The sequence below is a fragment of the Eutrigla gurnardus genome (assembly GCF_963514095.1).
Source record: "Eutrigla gurnardus genome assembly, chromosome: 9".
Lineage (NCBI taxonomy): Eukaryota > Metazoa > Chordata > Actinopteri > Perciformes > Triglidae > Eutrigla > Eutrigla gurnardus.
The window spans coordinates 26,717,639-26,739,947 of NC_139923.1; the positions used below are offsets into that span (position 1 = coordinate 26,717,639).

Consider the following 22,309-nt stretch of genomic DNA (forward strand, 5'->3'; position numbering starts at 1 on the left):
TTAATGATACAACTCTGAATAAATAGTTAACAATATGTCGTAGTCTGTCTTCTCTTTAGTCTGTCTTTACAAATCTCAAAAAAACGAATGCGACAAATTAGTATATCTATTATAGGCCTATATTCGATAACATTATGCAATAACATTCATCAGTAAAATGTTATTTCACACTGATTCTCTCCAGGTAACATATTTTGCCAAATTATTATTATTTTTCTTACCAATATCAAAAAGAAGTACCTTACATCACTTTATTTAAATTTAAGTGGGTTTTTCACAAGTGCATTCGTTTTAGGTGATGTTGAACTGACGTTCAGTGCTCAGTGGTTAACAAGGTGTGAAGCTGTGTATCTAATCTTCATGTTCTAGCCAGTTCATGTTACTTTTTACACCCCTGTGACACTGTGGATTCTTCTTCCTCCCCTTCCATTTCTTGCCAGATTATTCTGTTATCATTATACTTCTCACTAGTAAAAGTACATGATCAACATCCTCTCTGTCTTGGCACACCATGCATAAACCATTACCCTTTCCTACTATATATAAAGTAACGTTTAGTCCTGTATATCCTAATCTAAGTCTGGTATAGACCACTTCTTCCCTTCTGTTTAGACTCAGTGAATTAACCCGTCTCCCTGTCACAATCCTTTATATTTATGGTAGTGTCTTGCATTAAATTCTGCCTCCCATTCCCTTTTGTACAGTTACTGAATTGATTATAGATTTTGCTTCACCCTTTCCCATTGGAACATTAATTCTTATATATTAGTTTTTCAACGTCTTTTTTTGCCATTTTATCTGCCTCTTCAATACCTTTAATGCCTATATGAGCTGTGTAGTATCTTGTTTATCCTTTAAGGAGGGGATGAGAGTTTGGAAGCAAAGGTGTCCAGATTTCTGTTTAGTTACAGAATCCCTCCACATTCTACAGGCTTGTCCCCGGCTGAAATGCTGATGTCAAGGAGGCCCAGGTCCGCATTTGACCTGTTACTCCCAGATTTAAAGTCTAAGGTGGAAAACTAACAGTGGAAACAAAAAGTTAATCATGACACACACACCAAGTTCAGAAGTTTTTCACCTAGTCACCATATAGAAGAAGCATGTCAAGTGATTCTGTGTGCTGCAAGTCAAGCAACCTATTTGTTGGTGTCCTGCATCCTCTTTGAGTTTTTTTGGAGTCACAATGTTATAAGCTGGAACCCCAAAAAACTGAATACTGATTCCAAGGTTCCTGTAGTAATAAATATTTAATTTCAATAATCAAATCTTCCCTTGAGGAGTGACCAGTACCTAGGCTATATAAAGCTGCCATGGAATCTGTACAGATCACATTTATCAGTGTCTTAACCTCTTTAATCCACCATGTCAATAGAGTATATAGATACAAAAAAAAAATACTTAGTCTATACCCCTCTCTTTTATTAAATTCTGGGATATATATCCGAATATATATCCCAATACCACCATGTCCATTTGGCAAACTTTTGATCCATCAGTATATATTTTAAAATATCCATAGAATTATGTTTTTAAATATCGCTGGCAATATGCTGCAAAATGTTGCTCATCTGGATACTCTTTTTTTTCTTATCAGTAGTTCACTATTAACCTCTGGTGATGGGAGAAACCATGGGCGAACAACACTAAGAACCAGTGAAGGACTACATTTAAATGCTTTAATTAGATAAGATAGTCCTTTATTCGTCCCGCAGTGGGGAAATTTACAGCGTTACAGCAGCAAGACAGTAGAAAAATAAGGATAATAAATAATAAACATGCATTGACAAAAAAGTACAATATAAAAAGATATTAACACTAAGACTTTGTAAAGAAAGTTAAATAAAGTAGAATGTATAATGTACATAATAGACAATTTCCAGAATATATACAGGATGGACTAGATATTTACATGATAGACAGAGATGGAGAGCATGGGATGTTGTGTTTATATTGCACTTGTGTAAGATAACAGTTTATTGCACATGGGATGAGGAGCCTGGTTGTGTGTGGTCCACTGAGAGCAGTGCTTGTTATACATTCTGTGTTGTTCTGCTATACTATTCATATTCCAGCCAAACCCTTTTGATTCTATTTGATATTCCCACACTGTGGATTCATCTGAACCCGCGTGTTTTATAACTCAGTATCAGTAACTAGATCACGCTCTGGGGGGAGCGCTCTGTCGGGGGCGCGCGGGGGTCTGGGCGCGATTTGTCGGATCCAACCAATCCGGTGCGAGCAACAGCACAGTAACATTTGCATCAAGCGGATACAAAGAGAGCAGACTGTGCCTCGTCTCCTCACTCCGCTTCAGGAAAAGTCTCTACAGCCAAACATGCCGACAGAACCAACCGTCAAAGCGCCCAAGAAGGGCTCCAAGAAAGCCGTCTCCAAGACCGCAACTAAGACCGGCAAGAAGAGGAGAAAGTCCAGGAAGGAGAGCTACGCCATCTACGTGTACAAGGTGATGAAGCAGGTCCACCCCGACACCGGCATCTCCTCCAAGGCCATGGGCATCATGAACTCCTTCGTGAGCGACATCTTTGAGCGCATCGCCGGTGAGGCCTCCCGTCTGGCTCACTACAACAAGCGCTCCACCATCACTTCCAGGGAGATCCAGACCGCCGTCCGCCTGCTGCTGCCCGGGGAGCTGGCTAAGCACGCCGTGTCTGAGGGCACCAAGGCCGTCACCAAGTACACCAGCTCCAAGTAAACGTACTGCTGTTGAACCAACAACCCAAAGGCTCTTTTAAGAGCCACACACTTCTTCTAAAGACGTTTCCTAATCATTCTATTCCACAGACCAGTATAGGGCAACACATTAGTCTGCATCAGTTATTTTTGCATGGTGACTGTTTACTGAGTTTAAGTTCTGTGTACATGTGCAAAATTTCATCTAACTAATAATGGTGTTTGCTCAACTCCATACTATGATTTAAAAAAATGATGCAGAAACTTTTTCCTCCTCGGACAGCTCCACAATTGCCAATTTGAATGGTCGAAGAAGATCCAAGCACTCAGAAATTCAAATTCATAGTTGTTCAGAGGTGCTTGGTCTGCAGTCAGACAGGACAGGGAAGCAGCCACGGTCTCTCTTTCGTCATATAAACGTTGTAGCATGTCATATGTACTATTCCATCTTGTTTCAACATCTTGAATGAGTTTAAGGGCAGGCCTGACCATACGTGTCTGCATCTCTGTTAAGGCGTGTCCACACCGGACCGAAAATCGGCGTCTTTGAGAGAGTCGGCGTCCGTGACATGAGTCTCCTTGGTGTGGTCGCTCGAATCGGCCCACGTCGGCGTTCATTTCAGCCGATTCAAATGTGTAATCCGCCATTCGAGTCGGCCATATTAAGTAGCCCGACTTCATTTACCGACGCGAGTCGGGCAGTCGGTGCGGTGTGGACCCGCGTTTAGCTTCTCCCTGGCCTTGCAACTGGAGCGGAAAAATCCAACAATTTTTTTGGCCTTAAGGCGAATCTCATTCAGTGGAGTTTCTTCCACTGCCTTCTTCACAATCAAGTTCAGAGTGTGGGCAAAACATGGCAAATGATAGAAGTTTTGGAGGTTCACACTCAGGACCATGTTTGCTGCATTGTCAGTCACCATGCAGTGTACGTTGGAGGTTAAACCCCACTCTTCCAGGAGCTCATAATTGGCCTGCACAATGTGCTATTCCGTGTGTGTGTCATGAAACCGGGCAACACCAAGTACATACGTAGCCATCTCATCTTGGGGTGTTATGTAATGGCAGGTTATTCCAAGATAGCTCTCGGTGTTGATGGAAGTCCACATATCAGCAGTGAGCCTCACAGCCTTCTGCACCTCAGCCTTGACCTTCTCCTTCGTGCTGGTGTACTTTTCAGTGACCATGTCAGTCAGCGCCTTCCGAGATGGGAGTACATAGTTGGGCTCAAGCTTATGCACAAAAGCCCTGAAGCCTTGGTCCTTCACAATGGTGAATGGCTGGAGATCCTTTACAACCATATCCACCAAAGCCCCATCCAAATCCACACTTCAGACTATTAGACTGATCTCAAAATGCGATCAGCATTGCAATTTTGGATGTATACAGTAACATTGTCACAGTGAATAAGTAGGAGAATGACCAGGTTTCCATAGTCTCAGGAAATCCCACTACAATTTAAAAATGGAAAACAAATATTAAAGCATACCTCTACTCAATGGTCTAGCATCAGTGGCAGCAGCAGCAGGCCTGGGGAGATCATTGTGAACCTCTGGGGTTAGAACTCCAGGATGAGTGCATCTCAGGTGGCGCATCATTGAGGATATATATCTAACAATATGGACAGCTGGGATCGGCTCCAGCCCCCCCGTGACCCTAAATACAGGACAAGCGGTAGAAAATGGATGGATGGATGGATCGAACAATATATACTCACTAAGTCACTCTCACAAAATCTCTAATTCTCTCTCTCAAACTATCTATCAAACTCACTCTCAAACTATCTGTCAAACTATCTGTCAAACTATGTCTCAAACTCCTAACACGAAAACCCTCAAAGAACTTGTGTTTCTGCATGGTTTTTAAGCGTTTTGAGCTTGTTAATTGAACCAATTTACTAATTGCACTGCAAACCATGGCACCTGTCGAAACTCAGCGATAGCTGTTTCGAAACATAGAGGCGTTCCTTCAATCACTGAACTACCGTCACGTGACCGCAGCAGCGTACATAACTCGGTAAATAATTGATCTTCGAAGCTGGAGGTTGGTATTTGGTGTATCAGAGCAATGTTGAAATACTTTTTTTTTTCAATGTTTTAGACATTTTGGCGATGGTCGACACGAGCATGTATTCTGAATGTTACAAGGTTTATGTTGAGCTAATGCTAGCAAGCCTTGTAGCTTCCTTGCCAGCTTGCTACCAGTCATGCTAGGCTAATGCTCCTGTACTGCTGACGCACTAACTTTTTCAAACATAATATTCCCACTATACAAACATAATATTCCCACTATATGATCACATGTTATGGTATGAATGTTGCGTTGATGGCAAAGAATGAAACTTATAAGCCGGAGACCTGAACGCTTGCATTGTGTGCTGCTGCTTTTTATACCCTATTAAAGAGTAAACCAGAGTGAGAACCTGTGTAGCGCTGACGTTCTCCTTACACCACACACGGACACAGTCTGTAACACTATGATGACAAATAAATGATATATAATTATAATGTGATAAACAATTAAGTAATCTATCCATCTAATATAAATCAGTTCAGAGTTGCTTCTTGGGCAATAAATTTACTCCCCGTCGGGGAATCGAACCCCGGAAGACCGTGTATACTAGTCCTTAACTCTCTTAACTTTCCCTATTCATTCTCTATGGTAGTCCTTAATACTACCGATGTAATATTCTTTTGGCCACAATTGGGATTTTGGGGACGCTGTTTTACCCTTTTCATACAAGTAAGGAAATTTGAGCTTTCTCACATTTGACAGCAGTAAAGATGCCCTAAATGTCATTCTTTTAGCCTGAAATTTGATTACTTTTGTCAAATTTGACCTGTGTCTATTTAAATGGATTTTAGATCCACTAGTGTGGGTCAAATCAAGTAAAATGGTGGTTTTAGGTCATTTTGAAACTGTAAAACTGTATAAGCCATGTCTGTGTATATTTTTTAGGGTACAGTGGTGACAATGAATTTAAGAATTTGCCCAGGTTCCCACAAAGACGCAGAGTGGTGGAAGGTGGCAAAAGAGAGGGCAACGAGGACGTCAGCGGTGCAGCTGCCAACAGGTCATCTGTGCAGGCTCTGTCCCCAGCCTCTGAAGCAGGACCCCCAGAGCCCTCATTATATATATATATATATATATATATATATATATATAAATATGCATTTGTGTTGTTTGGTGTTACGTAGTATAAGAGTGGATTTACGTCCGATGACCCCAACTATCATGTTTGGCAGCATATTGTGTTCCAAAATTACAAATGATCATGTTCGTCTAAGTGCTGTGCCGTCGTCCACCGGCACCGACGGGGGCAGAATCCTGGGGGTTTGGAGTGGTGGGAGGTCCTCCATCTCTCCAAGAACGTCATTGGTGGCGACAGTATGCGGTAATACACTGTTTTCCACCACGTCCTCAGGCAGGAGTTATAAAGCGAGGAGCCTGGCTGTGGACGATATTCAGTTGATTTACTTTGACTAGTGAAAATGAGTGGAAGAGGCAAAGGCGGTAAGGGACTCGGTAAAGGAGGCGCCAAGCGTCACCGTAAAGTCCTCCGTGATAACATCCAGGGAATCACCAAGCCCGCTATCCGCCGTCTGGCTCGCCGTGGCGGAGTGAAGCGTATCTCCGGTCTGATCTACGAGGAGACCCGCGGCGTGTTGAAGGTCTTCCTGGAGAACGTCATCCGTGACGCCGTCACCTACACCGAGCACGCCAAGAGGAAGACCGTCACCGCCATGGATGTGGTCTACGCTCTGAAGAGGCAGGGACGCACCCTGTACGGCTTCGGTGGATAAACACGACCCGCTACTTAAACACGACCAAAGGCCCTTTTAAGGGCCAAACACTCCACTTAAAGAGCTCATTTCCTGTTTATATATCTGTTTTTGTAGACATTATTATAATTGGCCTGTTAATGGATTCTGATATGGGTGTTAATCTCCACAGCCACTTGATTAATGTTTGGGAAGTTGGTCATTTTATTTATTTTAGCAGATCGATTTAGTTTAATGGTTGGACTCGTTACACTAACTCTCTCTTCCATTGAGACAAGTTAACACTAGTTAACACTAACACATTAGTTTCGAATCAATTAACTTAATCAAGGCGTTTGCCCGTTTTAAATGGCTTTAAGATTCCTTTAAAGTTTTCCATCTCATTTCTTTTACTTTTGTATTACATGTATGTGGTGCGGTTTGAAGCTGATCCTGAAGTAACAAAATCACGAAGTAAATCTCAATGCATTACAGCACTGTGCCTAAATGTGTAACCCAATCGTGGCTGATACACAATCAATGTGTTCACTAAGGAGAAACAGTAACGATAAGTATGCACGAACACCGTTAAATAGTAAACAGGATGCTCATGATATATAATGTTAATGTAAAATAATATAAACTTTGTTTAGACACTAGTATGCAGAATAATAACTAATGAAATGGAAGTTCGTTGGAAATAAATAGGATATAGTTGTTTATGGACAGTTTCTCCAAAAACAGCCTTTAAAGCTTGATTTATAGAAATAACCCCTGTGGCTGTAGCCGAGACATTATATACTAGTATATTATATATGGGTGTATTTGGAAATATATTCCTACATTCTAAGGTAGGATGTCTTAATGCTATGTAATGACAATAGAATAAGCAGGAAAACGCTCTTTAAGGACGGTGTGGTGGCTCTTAAAAGAGCCTTTTTGTCGGAGCGCTGGTCCACCAGACTGAGAACAGCTTACTTCTTCTTGGGTGCTGCTTTCTTCGCTTTGGGCTTGGCAACCCTCTTAGCGGGGGACTTCTTGGCTGCAGCGGCCTTTTTCACCACCTTCTTGGGGCTCTTGGTAGCTTTCTTGGGGCTCTTAGTGGCCTTCTTGGGGCTCTTGGCGGCGGGTTTCTTGGCAGCTACGGGCTTCTTCGCCTTCTTCGGGGATTTCTTAGCGACTGCCGGCTTCTTCGCTGCCGCCGCCTTGGGCTTCTTGGCCGCTGCGGGTTTCTTGGCTGCGGCCTTCTTGGGTTTAGCAACGGCTTTCTTCTCCGGCTTCTCGGCGACCTTCTTGTTCATCTTGAAGGAGCCGGAGGCGCCGGTCCCCTTGGTCTGGACCAGAGTCTCCTTAGCGACCAGAGCCTTGATGGCGGTCTTGACGCGGGAGTTGTTCTTCTCCACATCGTAGCCTCCGGCAGCCAGAGCCTTCTTCACGGCGGCCAGAGACACGCCGCTCCGCTCCTTGGACGCGGCCACAGCTTTGACGATGAGGTCGGCGACGCCGGGACCAGCCGGCCTCGGCTTGGTCACCTTCTTCTTGGCGGCTTTTGCCGGCGCGACGGCTGGAGCTGGAGCTTCTTCTGCCATTTTCTATTAGAGTTGTGTTTCTACGAACGAGAACGAGAGTCTGACCGGAACGTTGGATTCTCCGGGGCTGGGGGCTGGACTTAAACACACCATGAGAACCGTGGAGACTCAACCCGGCCCGTGGCTGCTCTGTGCGGTCTGAAAGTCGGCTCACTTGTGTTTCTCTTCACCGATAAAAGAGTGAAAACTTAACGTGGGAGAAGAGCTGAAGGCTGACAGTGAAGGGAGCCGATAGCAGACTTGTGTCTCTTCATATTAAAGTCATGTAGAGATCTGATGCTCTCTGCTTTTAGTTTGGGGAGCCTCCAAACCTCACCTACTCACCGCCATGAGCAGCACTCTTCACTGACTTTTCCCACTTCTTTCTCTCCTAAAATGATTTAAAATCAACCTGAGCTCCATCAAAACCTGTTTCCCAGCTGGTCCACATGTTTGTTCAGGGACTCGATGTAAAAACATCCATCTAACGTTGATTATTTTGTCATAAAGTGAAGTTATTCTGGGAGCAGCAAACACACTGATGCTGGTCGAGGCTTCTGGTGCAGTTTACTCAGACTTCCTATCAGAGCTGTTCATTGTGACTGTGAACATGTCCTCTCCTGATCAAAACCTTAAATATAAAGTTCATCATTCTACTGTTAATGGTTTAAAAAAAACACTGACTAATAAACATCACTTGTCTGAGAAAACAGCAGTGGCTTTGAATGCAGTATCACTGGTTCATAGAAACACATGTCGGTGCAGAATTCAAGGATTGGTTGTCATTATGAAACAGGGATGCAGCTGTAGTCCACTTATGATATACAAGAAAAACTAGACACATTTATTGAACTATAGCAATTATGTCAAAATGTCAAACAGCAGCTATTTTATATATTATTTAAGTATTTTATGTATTATTATGTATGATTATAAATCACTGAAAACTTTTATGTTCACCATAGCCTTCTGCTAAATCTTTTAACGTTTGCATTGTTTTTTGTTATTGCAAATGTCTTCATTCTCCTTGTCTTTCTGTAATGCATTTTAATTTTGCCTTCATTTTCTTTTTAATTCTTAAATGTTTTCACTTTATTGTATGACATGTTATGATGTGAAGCACTCTGAGTCTGCCTTGTGTATGAAAGGTGCTATACGAATAAAGTTTTCTTGCCTTGCCTATTATGCAGATATTCCAAGTCCGGACTTCCTTCAAAAATCTGAGCATCACAAAGATGTTTGTTTTAACTGAATAAATCAGGCTTTTTGTTGTAATAGAAACACAAAGGATTCAATTCCACATTATGTACTTTTCAATGGACACTTTGAAATGAAAACCTGTTGAGTTTACACTCTTCACTGTGTGGAATATCCCACATATTCATCTTATATTTTCACAGCAACTTCATTAACGCATCATCGAAATGTTCTTTGTGACCAAAATGTGTTGCAATTTTTTTCTCCTGAGTATTTTTGCTCAGAATCAGTGGACGGAAGATTCTGATATCAAACTCAGATATCCGATGTCTAAGTCTGAATAATTCAGATCCAAATCTTACCCCATCATTCCTCCCAGTGATTATTTCCCAGAATAAATGGGTTACCACTAGGCTAGCTTCTTAAAAATAAATCTATATAAATGAGCCAGTCTTTTGAACGGCTCTTTGAAAAGAACGGCTCCTCAAGACCTGGCTCCCTTCAAAGAGCCATAAATCCCATCTCTAATGTATATTCTTTCACTACAGAAAATATATACTTGAAATAGAATGACTATTAAGTTTCATGAGAGGAATGAGTTCTTTATGAGAAAGTTTTTGGCTCTTAAAAGAGAGCCGTTTGGGGTTCTGGTTCCAGCAGTCAGCAGGGGCCTCATGTATCAATGTTGCGTACGCACAAAAACATGGCGTACGTAATTTTCCACACCAACGTTCAGATGTATCAAAAGTGAAATGAGCGTGGAAATGTGCGGTGTCCCACGGCAGCTTCATGGCTGGCGTACGCACGTTTCTACAGCTATTGTTCCTTTGGCGACACTCTGAGGTGATGCTGGGAAACTGTTAATTATGTGAAAACAATTAGTCCTCAGAGTAATGTGCACATCAGAGACACATTAATGGACAATTAACACACACGTGTTTGCAATCATATGGATGAATATAAAAGCATGCACAAAGTGATGAAAAAATGGCATTAACAATGGCAGCCTTGGCCTTGTTAGAAGACATCGCAAACGGTAACATCAGACGTGAGAGGGTGTTTAGAGAACGGGAGGATATGTTAGCAAATGACGACAACTGGCTCATGAGTCGTTTTAGGTTGCCGAGGCCAGTGTTACTGGAGCTGTGCGCAGAGCTGCGGCCGGCCCTAGAAAGAAACACAGCCAGGAGCCAGGGGTTGTCCGTGCCCACACAGGTGCTGACCACTCTGGGGTTTCTGGCAACAGGAGCCTTCCAGAGGGAACTGGCCGATCGGTCAGGAGTGTGCCAGTCCACTCTGAGCCGAGCCATGCCAGCTGTGTGGGACGGGATCATAAGAATGTCATCCAGGTACATCAAATTCCCATACAATGCTGTTGAACAGGCCAACATTAAAGCGCAATTTGCAGCAAGAGCCGGTTTCCCTAATGTAATCAGAGCTATTGACTGCACACATGTTGCTTTAAAAGCGCCATCACAGGATGAATTTGTTTTTGTCAACAGGAAACATTTTCATTCAATAAATGTTCAAATAATATGTGATGCGCAAATGCAGCTCACCAACATCGTGGCAAGGTGGCCTGGTTCAACGCTCGTTCATTCTTACTAATAGCATGGTTGGTAACAGGCTGGAGGCTGGCACGGTGCGCGATGGGTGGCTTCTCAGTGAGTAAATGTATCCGTTTAATTGCGCGCCGAATGTAAACCAGCACGATGCCCATTTGGGCACGTGCATTCAAATATGTGCATTTGTTTTTCCCTGGTGAAAATAGAGCTGCAGAGCTATCTAACAAGCCCTTTATTGTCTCCTTGTGTTCAGTATTTGTGTCGATAAATGCGTGCGTAAAGTTGGAAATGTCACACTGCAGTAGCCACGGCGCACTTCTGCAGTCATTAATATATATAATAATATAATATATAATATATTAATATCCTCCTGTCCCCCCGCCCGTTGCGGTCACGCTTCGGCGGTGGGCCGAAATCCTCCTCTTCACCTCCACCTTCACGTCGGACCATTTCTTTTTTATTTCAGGGAGTGTGCGCTGCTCCGACCCCACAGCGTTCACTGCCTCACACACACGCTCCCACTCACATTTCTTTTTTTGTGTGTTTATGCCTGATGAGAGGCTACCAAATAATACTGTTCTTCGAGTCTCGACTTCGTTTAAGAGCGTTTCGAGCTCAGACTCGGTGAAGTTGCGCTTCTTCCCTTTTTCATTTTGTAGATCTGATGGTGCAGAGAGGGGAATCCCCGGTGCAGGCCCTATTTAAACTCATTTGCATATTTAAATGGAGGCGTGGACAGGGAGGAGTTTAGCACTTCCACATGTGCGCTTAATTCCACGTTGATTGGGATGTACAAAGGAAAAGTGCTTGGATCCATGTGTACGCACACTTTGATACATCTGATTTTTTTTGTGCGTACGACAGTTTCTGGATTCTAGCGTACGCCATGTTTCAGTAGGAAATCCACGCAATTCTTAGTACATGAGGCCCCAGGTCTCCAGGTGTCTGTGGACACGACCGACCGGGAACTGGAGCCCAGCGCGGGAGATCACATTCCTATGCTGAATACACTAATTTTGCTATCCTTGATAACTTAATACTATATACATGTTTTAATGTATCTAAATTACATAATAGAAACCCATTCATGTAGCTCAATTTGTTCTATTAGTGACATAATCTGTGACATTAAAATAAAAAAGCTGCATAGATCCCAGCATCAGCATGGATTCAGCACCATGGACAGAGACGTTCATGAAGAATACAATATGTTGAGTAAATAAGGTGGATGGGAGAAACACTGCCTGTATGCACTGTATAAACACGCCTTGCTATTACATGCTGGACTGTCTCAGGGCATCCCGGTCTACATCAGGGCCCTCATTTATAAAACTGTGCGTAGGATCCTAACTAAAAGTGTACGTACGCCAAAAAGCCAAAGTTTGCGTGCGCCAAAAAAAAATCTGATTTATAAAACTGTGCGCACGCAAGCTGTACGCAATGTTCCCTTTATAAATCACAGGATCACCTACAAGTGTGCGTACCTGAGTCCCGCCCTGTACACGCCCATATTTTACTATGTTAATGAGCCGGCATGCAATCGTTTCCGTGTGGTGAATCACGGCGACAGGTCAGGAAAAAGCAAAGAAACGTAACTTTTCAGAAACGGAGAAAGAGACACTTGTTGGGGAGGTGGAGGCACGGACAATCATTTAATTTAGTGGTCACAGCAGCGGGATCACGAATAAAAAGACGCAGTGCGAGTGGCAACACATTGCTGCTGCAGTCAACGGCGTCAGCTGGACCGAGCGGACGGTGATCTGAAGGTAAATGACATCTTTCCGCTCCTAACATGGATTTAATGTATTGCTTGAGTATTTGAGGAGGTTTGATTTTTATGTGACTTTGACGGGGATTGTGTCCGAAAAGGAGGGAGACACAGACGCGACTGAGAGGGATAAGGGTGAACAGATTTTAAACTTTTATTGTATATAAAACAAAACGTTAAATAGTTTTTGTCCTTCCAGAGTCTGCAGCGTGTGGCGTAGAGGAGGGTGACGTGAGGAGGGTGACGGTGACGGGCCCTCGGCACAGCGTCCGGGTCCGGCGCAAAGCAGCAGCGCACCCCGGACGCATGGCACATCAAGCGGTCGGGTGCACACTGATGCCGTCCTGCAACTTCAGCGAGACACAATCACCGCCATCAACAACGTTGCAGATGAGCTACGGCAAACGCGCACTGTGATTAATAAAATAATACGTTTACAATGAACATTGATTGTTGTCTTCCTTATATTACAAACGCATAACATCCTCACGGATTCTTGCGCCCTGTTGATACCCCTCCAGTCGGGCAGGGGGCCGAGGCTCATCATGCTGGGGTCTCTACCACCTTTGCCGAGTGGTAGAGTCTGCCTCCTGAAGTTTGCTAAAGTTGCGCTCTCCACGCTCCACGACTGAGCGCGCACGAGCGTGCCACTCATTATAGTGCATTTCCTCTGCGCTCTGGTGGTTTAAAAACGAGGATAAAGTGTAACAATTATACGATGGCTTAATGGCTGTATGTATGTGCGTTGATGATATATATAAATAAGGAGAATATTTAGTTATTCCCGCTGTGTTCTACAGTGATCTAATGGAAGGTATTACTGTATTACATGCAATTGGGCCGTCTCCTCCTCCTGCGGTGACAGCGCTGATTCAATATTTCAAAATTATTTTGATTTAAGATACAAGTCAGATTTTAAAAGAAGGTGTTAATATGAAAAAAACTATCACTCATTAAAAGCGTCAAAAACATTGCTGGAGTTCATCATGATAACGCAGATCTAACGTATGATATGGAGTGTAATTAAATGTGTGCGAGTCATCAAAAATATATAGTTCTTCTCACGTTTACTGCTGATTCCCTTCCAGTCTCCAGAATGTGCGTACCGGTACGCATGCCTCAGAGTTTGCTTACGGGTACGCACACTTTCCCGTCAAGTTTGTTTTTTATAGATCACAACATTTGCGTGGAAAGTGGCGTACGCACGTTTCCAGCCCCGTTTTGTGCGTACGCAAGCTTTATAAATGAGGGCCCTGGGGCCTCATGTACTAAGAATTGCGTGGATTTCCTACTGAAACATGGCGTACGCTAGAATCCAGAAACTGTCGTACGCACAAAAAAAATCAGATGTATCAAAGTGTGCGTACACATGGATCCAAGCACTTTTCCTTTGTACATCCCAATCAACGTGGAATTAAGCGCACATGTGGAAGTGCTAAACTCCTCCCTGTCCACGCCTCCATTTAAATATGCAAATGAGTTTAAATAGGGCCTGCACCGGGGATTCCCCTCTCTGCACCATCAGATCTACAAAATGAAAAAGGGAAGAAGCGCAACTTCACCGAGTCTGAGCTCGAAACGCTCTTAAACGAAGTCGAGACTCGAAGAACAGTATTATTTGGTAGCCTCTCATCAGGCATAAACACACAAAAAAAGAAATGTGAGTGGGAGCGTGTGTGTGAGGCAGTGAACGCTGTGGGGTCGGAGCAGCGCACACTCCCTGAAATAAAAAAGAAATGGTCCGACGTGAAGGTGGAGGTGAAGAGGAGGATTTCGGCCCACCGCCGAAGCGTGACCGCAACGGGCGGGGGGACAGGAGGATATTAATATATTATATATTATATTATTATATATATTAATGACTGCAGAAGTGCGCCGTGGCTACTGCAGTGTGACATTTCCAACTTTACGCACGCATTTATCGACACAAATACTGAACACAAGGAGACAATAAAGGGCTTGTTAGATAGCTCTGCAGCTCTATTTTCACCAGGGAAAAACAAATGCACATATTTGAATGCACGTGCCCAAATGGGCATCGTGCTGGTTTACATTCGGGGCGCAATTAAACGGATACATTTACTCACTGAGAAGCCACCCATCGCGCACCGTGCCAGCCTCCAGCCTGTTACCAACCATGCTATTAGTAAGAATGAACGAGCGTTGAACCAGGCCACCTTGCCACGATGTTGGTGAGCTGCATTTGCGCATCACATATTATTTGAACATTTATTGAATGAAAATGTTTCCTGTTGACAAAAACAAATTCATCCTGTGATGGCGCTTTTAAAGCAACATGTGTGCAGTCAATAGCTCTGATTACATTAGGGAAACCGGCTCTTGCTGCAAATTGCGCTTTAATGTTGGCCTGTTCAACAGCATTGTATGGGAATTTGATGTACCTGGATGACATTCTTATGATCCCGTCCCACACAGCTGGCATGGCTCGGCTCAGAGTGGACTGGCACACTCCTGACCGATCGGCCAGTTCCCTCTGGAAGGCTCCTGTTGCCAGAAACCCCAGAGTGGTCAGCACCTGTGTGGGCACGGACAACCCCTGGCTCCTGGCTGTGTTTCTTTCTAGGGCCGGCCGCAGCTCTGCGCACAGCTCCAGTAACACTGGCCTCGGCAACCTAAAACGACTCATGAGCCAGTTGTCGTCATTTCCTAACATATCCTCCCGTTCTCTAAACACCCTCTCACGTCTGATGTTACCGTTTGCGATGTCTTCTAACAAGGCCAAGGCTGCCATTGTTAATGCCATTTTTTCATCACTTTGTGCATGCTTTTATATTCATCCATATGATTGCAAACACGTGTGTGTTAATTGTCCATTAATGTGTCTCTGATGTGCACATTACTCTGAGGACTAATTGTTTTCACATAATTAACAGTTTCCCAGCATCACCTCAGAGTGTCGCCAAAGGAACAATAGCTGTAGAAACGTGCGTACGCCAGCCATGAAGCTGCCGTGGGACACCGCACATTTCCACGCTCATTTCACTTTTGATACATCTGAACGTTGGTGTGGAAAATTACGTACGCCATGTTTTTGTGCGTACGCAACATTGATACATGAGGCCCCTGGTCTCTTGTCTGGCGTGGTAGACCAGGGTCAAGTTAGACAAAGTGATTCTCTGTCTGTCCAGTAGGTGACAGCAGAGCACTTTCTAACAGACTGGTATAGAGCCGTTTTAACCCAGAGTTGTTGAGACAATTCAGTCTGGACCAAAGTGGAGGCCATGTTGATAAAAGAATTAAAAGACCTTTAGAGTGACCTTTCCTTGTGACCAGCAGTGGGCCTCATCAACAAGATTCGGGACCCCCACTGACAGACTCTAACCCCCCACCCAGTAACTACATGTTACACTAACACACATCCTGGACTATTATCCCTGATCATTGCACATATCATCATCTCTTTATATATTGTATATATACTGTGAACTTGCACATCCAGTTTTGTTATTTTTTGCACTCCCTGCACAAACTGCACTGCCTCAAAACAGTTATATTGTACATACTTGTTTATGTTATATGTTAAAGTGTCTCTTATATATTTTTTAGTGTAAATTTCTATTCCAGTACTTTTTCTCTTTTTTATTTATTACATGTTTATTGTATGCACCAAACACAACCAAGACAAATTCCTTGCAAGTGAAAACTTACTTTGGCAACAAATCTGATTCTCATTCTGATTCTGATTAACAAGATGGGAGAGAAAGCGGCCTTTTGTGTCTTCGTAGAAAAAGTCTGAGATCTTTGATATCAGTTTATGAAAATTTGGAGCAAAAACATTTTTGTGTTCATATTTTTGTTCAGCATAAGAAGCTATTTCAGACAACATAACAGATGAATGCCAAAGCTGTTCCTTTGATTTTAACCAGTCAATAAGCATCTGTAGCTTTATAGCTACTTATTTTTGTAATGCTGATTACATATTTTCACATCCAACTCATGTAGAGACTTCTAGTTTGGGATGCTATAGGCACTGTGGTTGGTGTTTGGTTCAGGATTTACAAGTTAATGATAGGTGTAATTGTAATCGTTCCAAAGTTTGCACTATTTTTTTCATGTATCTGAAAGGCAGGTGGTTTCCAGAATGATGACTGGAAAATAGTTACAGGTCACATTATGTGGCAATTGCGATATTTGCTCTATGAAAAGAAGAACTAGCGGTGCCTGCATCTTCTATCTGTTCAGTGAACACTACACATGCAAACAAACCCGACCGACCTCCACCGTCGACTTCCACCCGTCAACACACACAGCAACCAAGAGCCCAATGTTCCAGAGGGGATGTAACACTCACTTTAAACTCTGAAACTCAGTCACACATGATTGATGGCACAGACGACTGTAGGCCAAACCAGGACAACATTTCCCATTTCAGAAGATTGTCCCAGTTTGTTTATGTTTTGGTTTTGTATGTTTTATACGATTTGTTTTCAAGAAGGTAACAAGTGTCCCAGCGGATTGAAGGTTGAAAACTTTGAGTCAGTTGGTAACGTGACGTGTATAGGAGTGTATTGGAGGGGTGATTGAGAAGGTTTTAACGATTATGATTGCTTTTTATGTAAGTGATTTATAAAGATGATCATGTGATACTTGCCTAAAATAGCTTACCTATAATTCAGAATAATGACTTTGATTGAGATAATTGTTTTTTTCCTTTCCTTTAGTTTGTGGTAGATTTGATCTTGTGTAGGCTACTCTGAATATAATTATTAGGTATTTTGATTAATTGTGTTTGATTATTAGATATTTTGATGATTTTTTGATGGTGTGAATCAGATGTAATTGCGTTGTGAAAAAAACCCAAATAATTATTAATCACTTTTTCTACAAATTAATGAAATGGCAATATTTTCAACTTCTCTTGAGGATTTATTTTTTGCTTCCACACTGGCCTTTAGTGGCCTTTAAGGAGGGATTGTTTGGATTCTTCCATTTTTTACTTTACCACCAAGAGCCCTCTTCCATTTTATTATTGTACAATAGGGAGCTTTGCTCCAATATATCTACATTAATGCTCTATTTACTTTAACACTGTTGATTATGTGAGCCATACCACTGACTCCTGCCTAGCACTGCTAGTTCACTTGACCATAGATTACCATACACATGAACACCTGCACGGTGGTGTAGTGGGTAGCACTCTCGCCTCACAGCAAGAGCTCCGTGTTTGATTCCCGGGTTCCTTCTGTGTGGAGTTTGCATGTTCTCCCTGTGTGAACGTGGGTTCTCTCCGGGTTCACCGGCTTCGTCCCACAGTCCAAAGACATGCAGGATGGGGATAGCCACCGGTCCGACGAATTAAAGGCCACGATTCATACAGCTGTCGTTCTAACGTTTATTTCTCTCTCTGCTCCTTAGCAGACACAGTGAAAACTATAAAATAAAACAAAATGCACAAATAACATTTAAACATATGTCCAGCCGTTTCAAAGTCTCTTAATAAAGTGTCAATTTTCAGACAGGCCTATACACGTGATTATCTTAAATCTTCAAAATATACAGTACAAGTGCACACGAAATATCTCACACAAATATCAAATCAAATTAAATTACAATGAATATAATATTACCGTGTGCACCTCTCGAACCGTGCAGAATAATTAAAGTTTGTGGCTGTGCGTTCCTTCTCTGTCGCCATGATGGGTCTCTCTGCCGCCATGCTTAGCTTACATCCCATAATGCAAAACACATATGACCCCTCAAACTCTTGAATCGGCATTATTTACACAGTTTACACCAACAGTCTGGATTTCAAAATCAAGTTATCCTTTTGCATACTTACAACATATTAATAAAATATCAACAGAAAAATGTCTCTCAGACGGTTACAAAGGGGATAGGTTAATTGATGACTCTAAATGTCCCGTAGGTGTGAATGTGAGAGTGAATGGTTGTCTGTCTCTACATGTCGGCCCTGTGATAGACTGGTTACCTGTCCAGGTGAACCCTGCCTTCGCCCAATGACAGCTAGGATCGACCGCCGTCCGCCTGCTGCTGCCCGGGGAGCTGGCTAAGCACGCCGTGTCTGAGGGCACCAAGGCCGTCACCAAGTACACCAGCTCCAAGTAAACGTACTGCTGTTGAAACGACAACCCAAAGGCTCTTTTAAGAGCCAAACACTTCATCTAAAGACGTTTTTCCTGTTGCCATGACAACGTAACTCAACTCTGCATAATTGTCCATTTCTTCACATCTACTGAAAAGCAAAGAAATTGAGCTGATTGTCACTATCCCAAGGAGAAAAAGACCATGGTATCAACTTCCTTATTATGTTTATTATAATAATTATATAAACATTAATCAAGTGCTGCCAAGGAGACGACACAATCCCTGTTAAAATAACATTTCACTATTTCCCAACCAGATTCAAATGAAGACTGTTTTACTTTCATAGTTCCATACACCATAGACTGGTCTCTTCTGTAGTCATTTGTCCACCCTTTTTTTTTTTTTTATTTACTCATTTGGTATTTATTCTCTACTATACTACATTTGTTTAAATAAACTTAAAGTAACCACATCATTCAGGGAAAATCTGATTTCAAAAGGACTAAATATTCACTTTGACCATAAATCTAAACTCGCTTACTGGAATATGTGAAATTATGTTTTTAGCAATATTTACAAATTGTTGAATATATAATTTTTATTTTTTCATTGGATAACTGCTGTTGGATGTGATGATCATACAGCATATGTATATAATTAATTTGTAATACTTATAAAGAGAAATTGGTATTTAGCATATATACACATGTGAGTAAAGCACAACTTAAAAGTGGATAATTGTAGATATAGCCATTAAATTCTAAGTAAAAGGGTTTCAGCTCGTATATCAAGCTACTGAGTTTTCAAATTGTTGTATTTTACCCAGCAGGCAAAGACGCTTTTACTTAATCATCTAAGTACTTCCACAAATCCTCAACTTCCAGGTTGTGAAGCGCTGCTGGTCGACTTTTCTTCCGGTTCTTGTAACACAATGGTCACTTTTTGGGCGGGCAGAGGCGCTCAGAGGCCAACCAATCGCGTGAGAGCAACAGCACAGTGATATTTGCATCAAGCGGAAAGAAAAGGAGGAGACTGTGCCTCGTCTCCTCACTCCGCTTCAGGAAAAGTCTCTACAGCCAAACATGCCGACAGAACCAACCGTCAAAGCGCCCAAGAAGGGCTCCAAGAAAGCCGTCTCCAAGACCGCCACTAAGACCGGCAAGAAGAGGAGAAAGTCCAGGAAGGAGAGCTACGCCATCTACGTGTACAAGGTGATGAAGCAGGTCCACCCCGACACCGGCATCTCCTCCAAGGCCATGGGCATCATGAACTCCTTCGTGAGCGACATCTTTGAACGCATCGCCGGTGAGGCCTCCCGTCTGGCTCACTACAACAAGCGCTCCACCATCACTTCCAGGGAGATCCAGACCGCCGTCCGCCTGCTGCTGCCCGGGGAGCTGGCTAAGCACGCCGTGTCTGAGGGCACCAAGGCCGTCACCAAGTACACCAGCTCCAAGTAAACGTACTGCTGTTGAACCAACAACCCAAAAGGCTCTTTTAAGAGCCACACACTTCTTCTAAAGACGTTTCCTAATTACATATTTCATAAACCTTTAAAAGTGGGCCACCAAATACATTAAGTACATTTTTTTTTTTTTTAAGAATTCTGTGGACATGTGCCAATCCAACTAAGTTTGCCGAATTTGACACAATCGTACAATTTATTAATAAAAATAAACCCTTATCTTTATTTTAATTTGAACCCCCACAGACCAGAGAGTAAGCTGTCAGATTTGTAAATAACTTGTTAATTGAAGTGCTGGTCTTCTTTATGTTTTGGAGCCCCCTGGTGGGCTAAACGCTCAACCGCACAGATGGTGTTCCTTCTCCGCCTCCGCAGCAGGTACGTGACTCGGTAAATAATTGATCTTCAAAGCTGGAGCTTGGTACTTGGTGCATCAGAGCAATACATATTTTTGTTTCGTTTGGACATTTTTGCGATGGTCGATGAAGCATGAACGTTACAAATATTCCTGTGCAGAAATGGTAACGTTTTATGTTGAGCTAATGCTAGCTTGCTTTGTAGCTTTGTGTCTGCAGTAATCCTTATTTGTCTTATTTCGGTAATTCATTTCTGCTCTCTGAGCAGTTGTACAGAAAGTTTAACATCACTGTCATTGTCTGCTTTTTATACCAGTTGGGCTTTATTAATTGTGTTTACATATGATGTTGCATGAAACCTCCGAAGCCTAGCTTTGTAAATTACAATGTTTTATGTTGCCTTTCATGGACTAATAGCATTCCATATCTCATTCATAGTGAAGGGTTTATTATTAATAAAATGGGATTTCTATTCAGAAATGGTTTAATGTTCATAAATGAATGCTTATTTCATGCTGGTTTTGAATCATTATTATAAAAGTAAAATAAAATAGCTCTCATCTAGGAAGTCGAACATAATATTCCCACTATATGATCACATGTTATGGTATGAATGTTGCATTAATGGCAAAGAATGAAAGCCGGAGACCTGAACGCTTGCATTGTGTGCTGCTGCTTTTTATACCCTATTAAAGAGTAAACCAGAGTGAGAACCTGTGTAGCGCTGACGTTCTCCTTACACCACACACGGACACAGTCTGTAACACTATGATGACAAATAAATGATGTATAATTATAATGCGATAAACAATTAAGTAATCTATCCATCTAATATTTAATATAATATATTAAATCTAATATATTATATATAATCAGAGTTCAGAGTTGCTTCTTGGGCAATAAATATACTCACCGTCGGGGAATCGAACCCCGGTCTTCCGCGTGACAGGCGGAGATACTGTCCACTATACTAACGAGGAAGTGCGACACACGTGGTCACTATTATCGTTATAACGCATGAATTACGCTGTTATTACTGCATTTGTGTTGTTTGGTGTTAGGTAGTATAAGAGTGGATTTACGTCCGATGACCCCAACTATCATGTTTGGCAGCATATTGTGTTCAAAATTACAAATGATCATGTTCGTCTAAGTGCTGTGCCGTCGTCCACCGGCACCGACGGGGGCAGAATCCTGGGGGTTTGGAGTGGTGGGAGGTCCTCCATCTCTCCAAGAACGTCATTGGTGGCGACAGTATGCGGTAATGCACTGTTTTCCACCACGTCCTCAGACAGGAGTTATAAAGCGAGGAGCCTGGCTGTGAAAGATATTCAGTTGATTTACATTGACTAGAGAAAATGAGTGGAAGAGGCAAAGGCGGTAAGGGACTCGGTAAAGGAGGCGCCAAGCGTCACCGTAAAGTCCTCCGTGATAACATCCAGGGAATCACCAAGCCCGCTATCCGCCGTCTGGCTCGCCGTGGCGGAGTGAAGCGTATCTCCGGTCTGATCTACGAGGAGACCCGCGGCGTGTTGAAGGTCTTCCTGGAGAACGTCATCCGTGACGCCGTCACCTACACCGAGCACGCCAAGAGGAAGACCGTCACCGCCATGGATGTGGTCTACGCTCTGAAGAGGCAGGGACGCACCCTGTACGGCTTCGGTGGATAAACACGACCCGCTACTTAAACACGACCAAAGGCCCTTTTAAGGGCCAAACACTCCACTTAAAGAGCTCATTTCCGTATTTTTTTTCCTGATCTATGAATCAATGTACAGAATAACTTGATATTCTGGTGTATGTGTGGCTTTATTTTAAGTAATTAATGTGTAAAACTCTGACTTGGTATAATCTAGTCATCATAATCTAGTCATC

At 42.7% G+C, this 22,309-nt stretch overlaps 2 protein-coding genes and 3 pseudogenes across 5 annotated transcripts; 4 read left to right on the forward strand and 1 right to left on the reverse strand.

Annotated features, from left to right (window-relative positions):
* Positions 1 to 2,335: 2,335 nt before the first annotated feature.
* Positions 2,336 to 2,713, forward strand: LOC311018652 (histone H2B pseudogene; annotated as a pseudogene). Its single transcript has one exon. The product of its transcript is annotated as a histone H2B pseudogene (transcript).
* Positions 2,714 to 6,114: 3,401 nt separating this feature from the next.
* LOC311018660 (histone H4) lies at positions 6,115 to 6,510 on the forward strand. Its single transcript, XM_084017680.1, has one exon. The coding sequence runs from the start codon at positions 6,180 to 6,182 to the stop codon at positions 6,489 to 6,491; it is 312 nt and encodes a 103-aa protein (XP_083873806.1). The 5' UTR covers positions 6,115 to 6,179; the 3' UTR covers positions 6,492 to 6,510.
* Positions 6,511 to 7,373: 863 nt separating this feature from the next.
* Positions 7,374 to 8,049, reverse strand: LOC311018634 (histone H1 pseudogene; annotated as a pseudogene). Its single transcript has one exon. The product of its transcript is annotated as a histone H1 pseudogene (transcript).
* Positions 8,050 to 19,679: 11,630 nt separating this feature from the next.
* On the forward strand, positions 19,680 to 20,093 carry LOC311018653 (histone H2B pseudogene; annotated as a pseudogene). Its single transcript has one exon. The product of its transcript is annotated as a histone H2B pseudogene (transcript).
* Positions 20,094 to 21,792: 1,699 nt separating this feature from the next.
* Positions 21,793 to 22,123, forward strand: LOC311018661 (histone H4; the record flags this gene model as incomplete). Its single annotated transcript, XM_084017681.1, has 1 exon — positions 21,793 to 22,123. One exon carries the CDS (start codon positions 21,793 to 21,795, stop codon positions 22,102 to 22,104), a length of 312 nt encoding a protein of 103 aa, XP_083873807.1. The 3' UTR covers positions 22,105 to 22,123.
* Between the last annotated feature and the right edge of the window lie 186 nt (positions 22,124 to 22,309).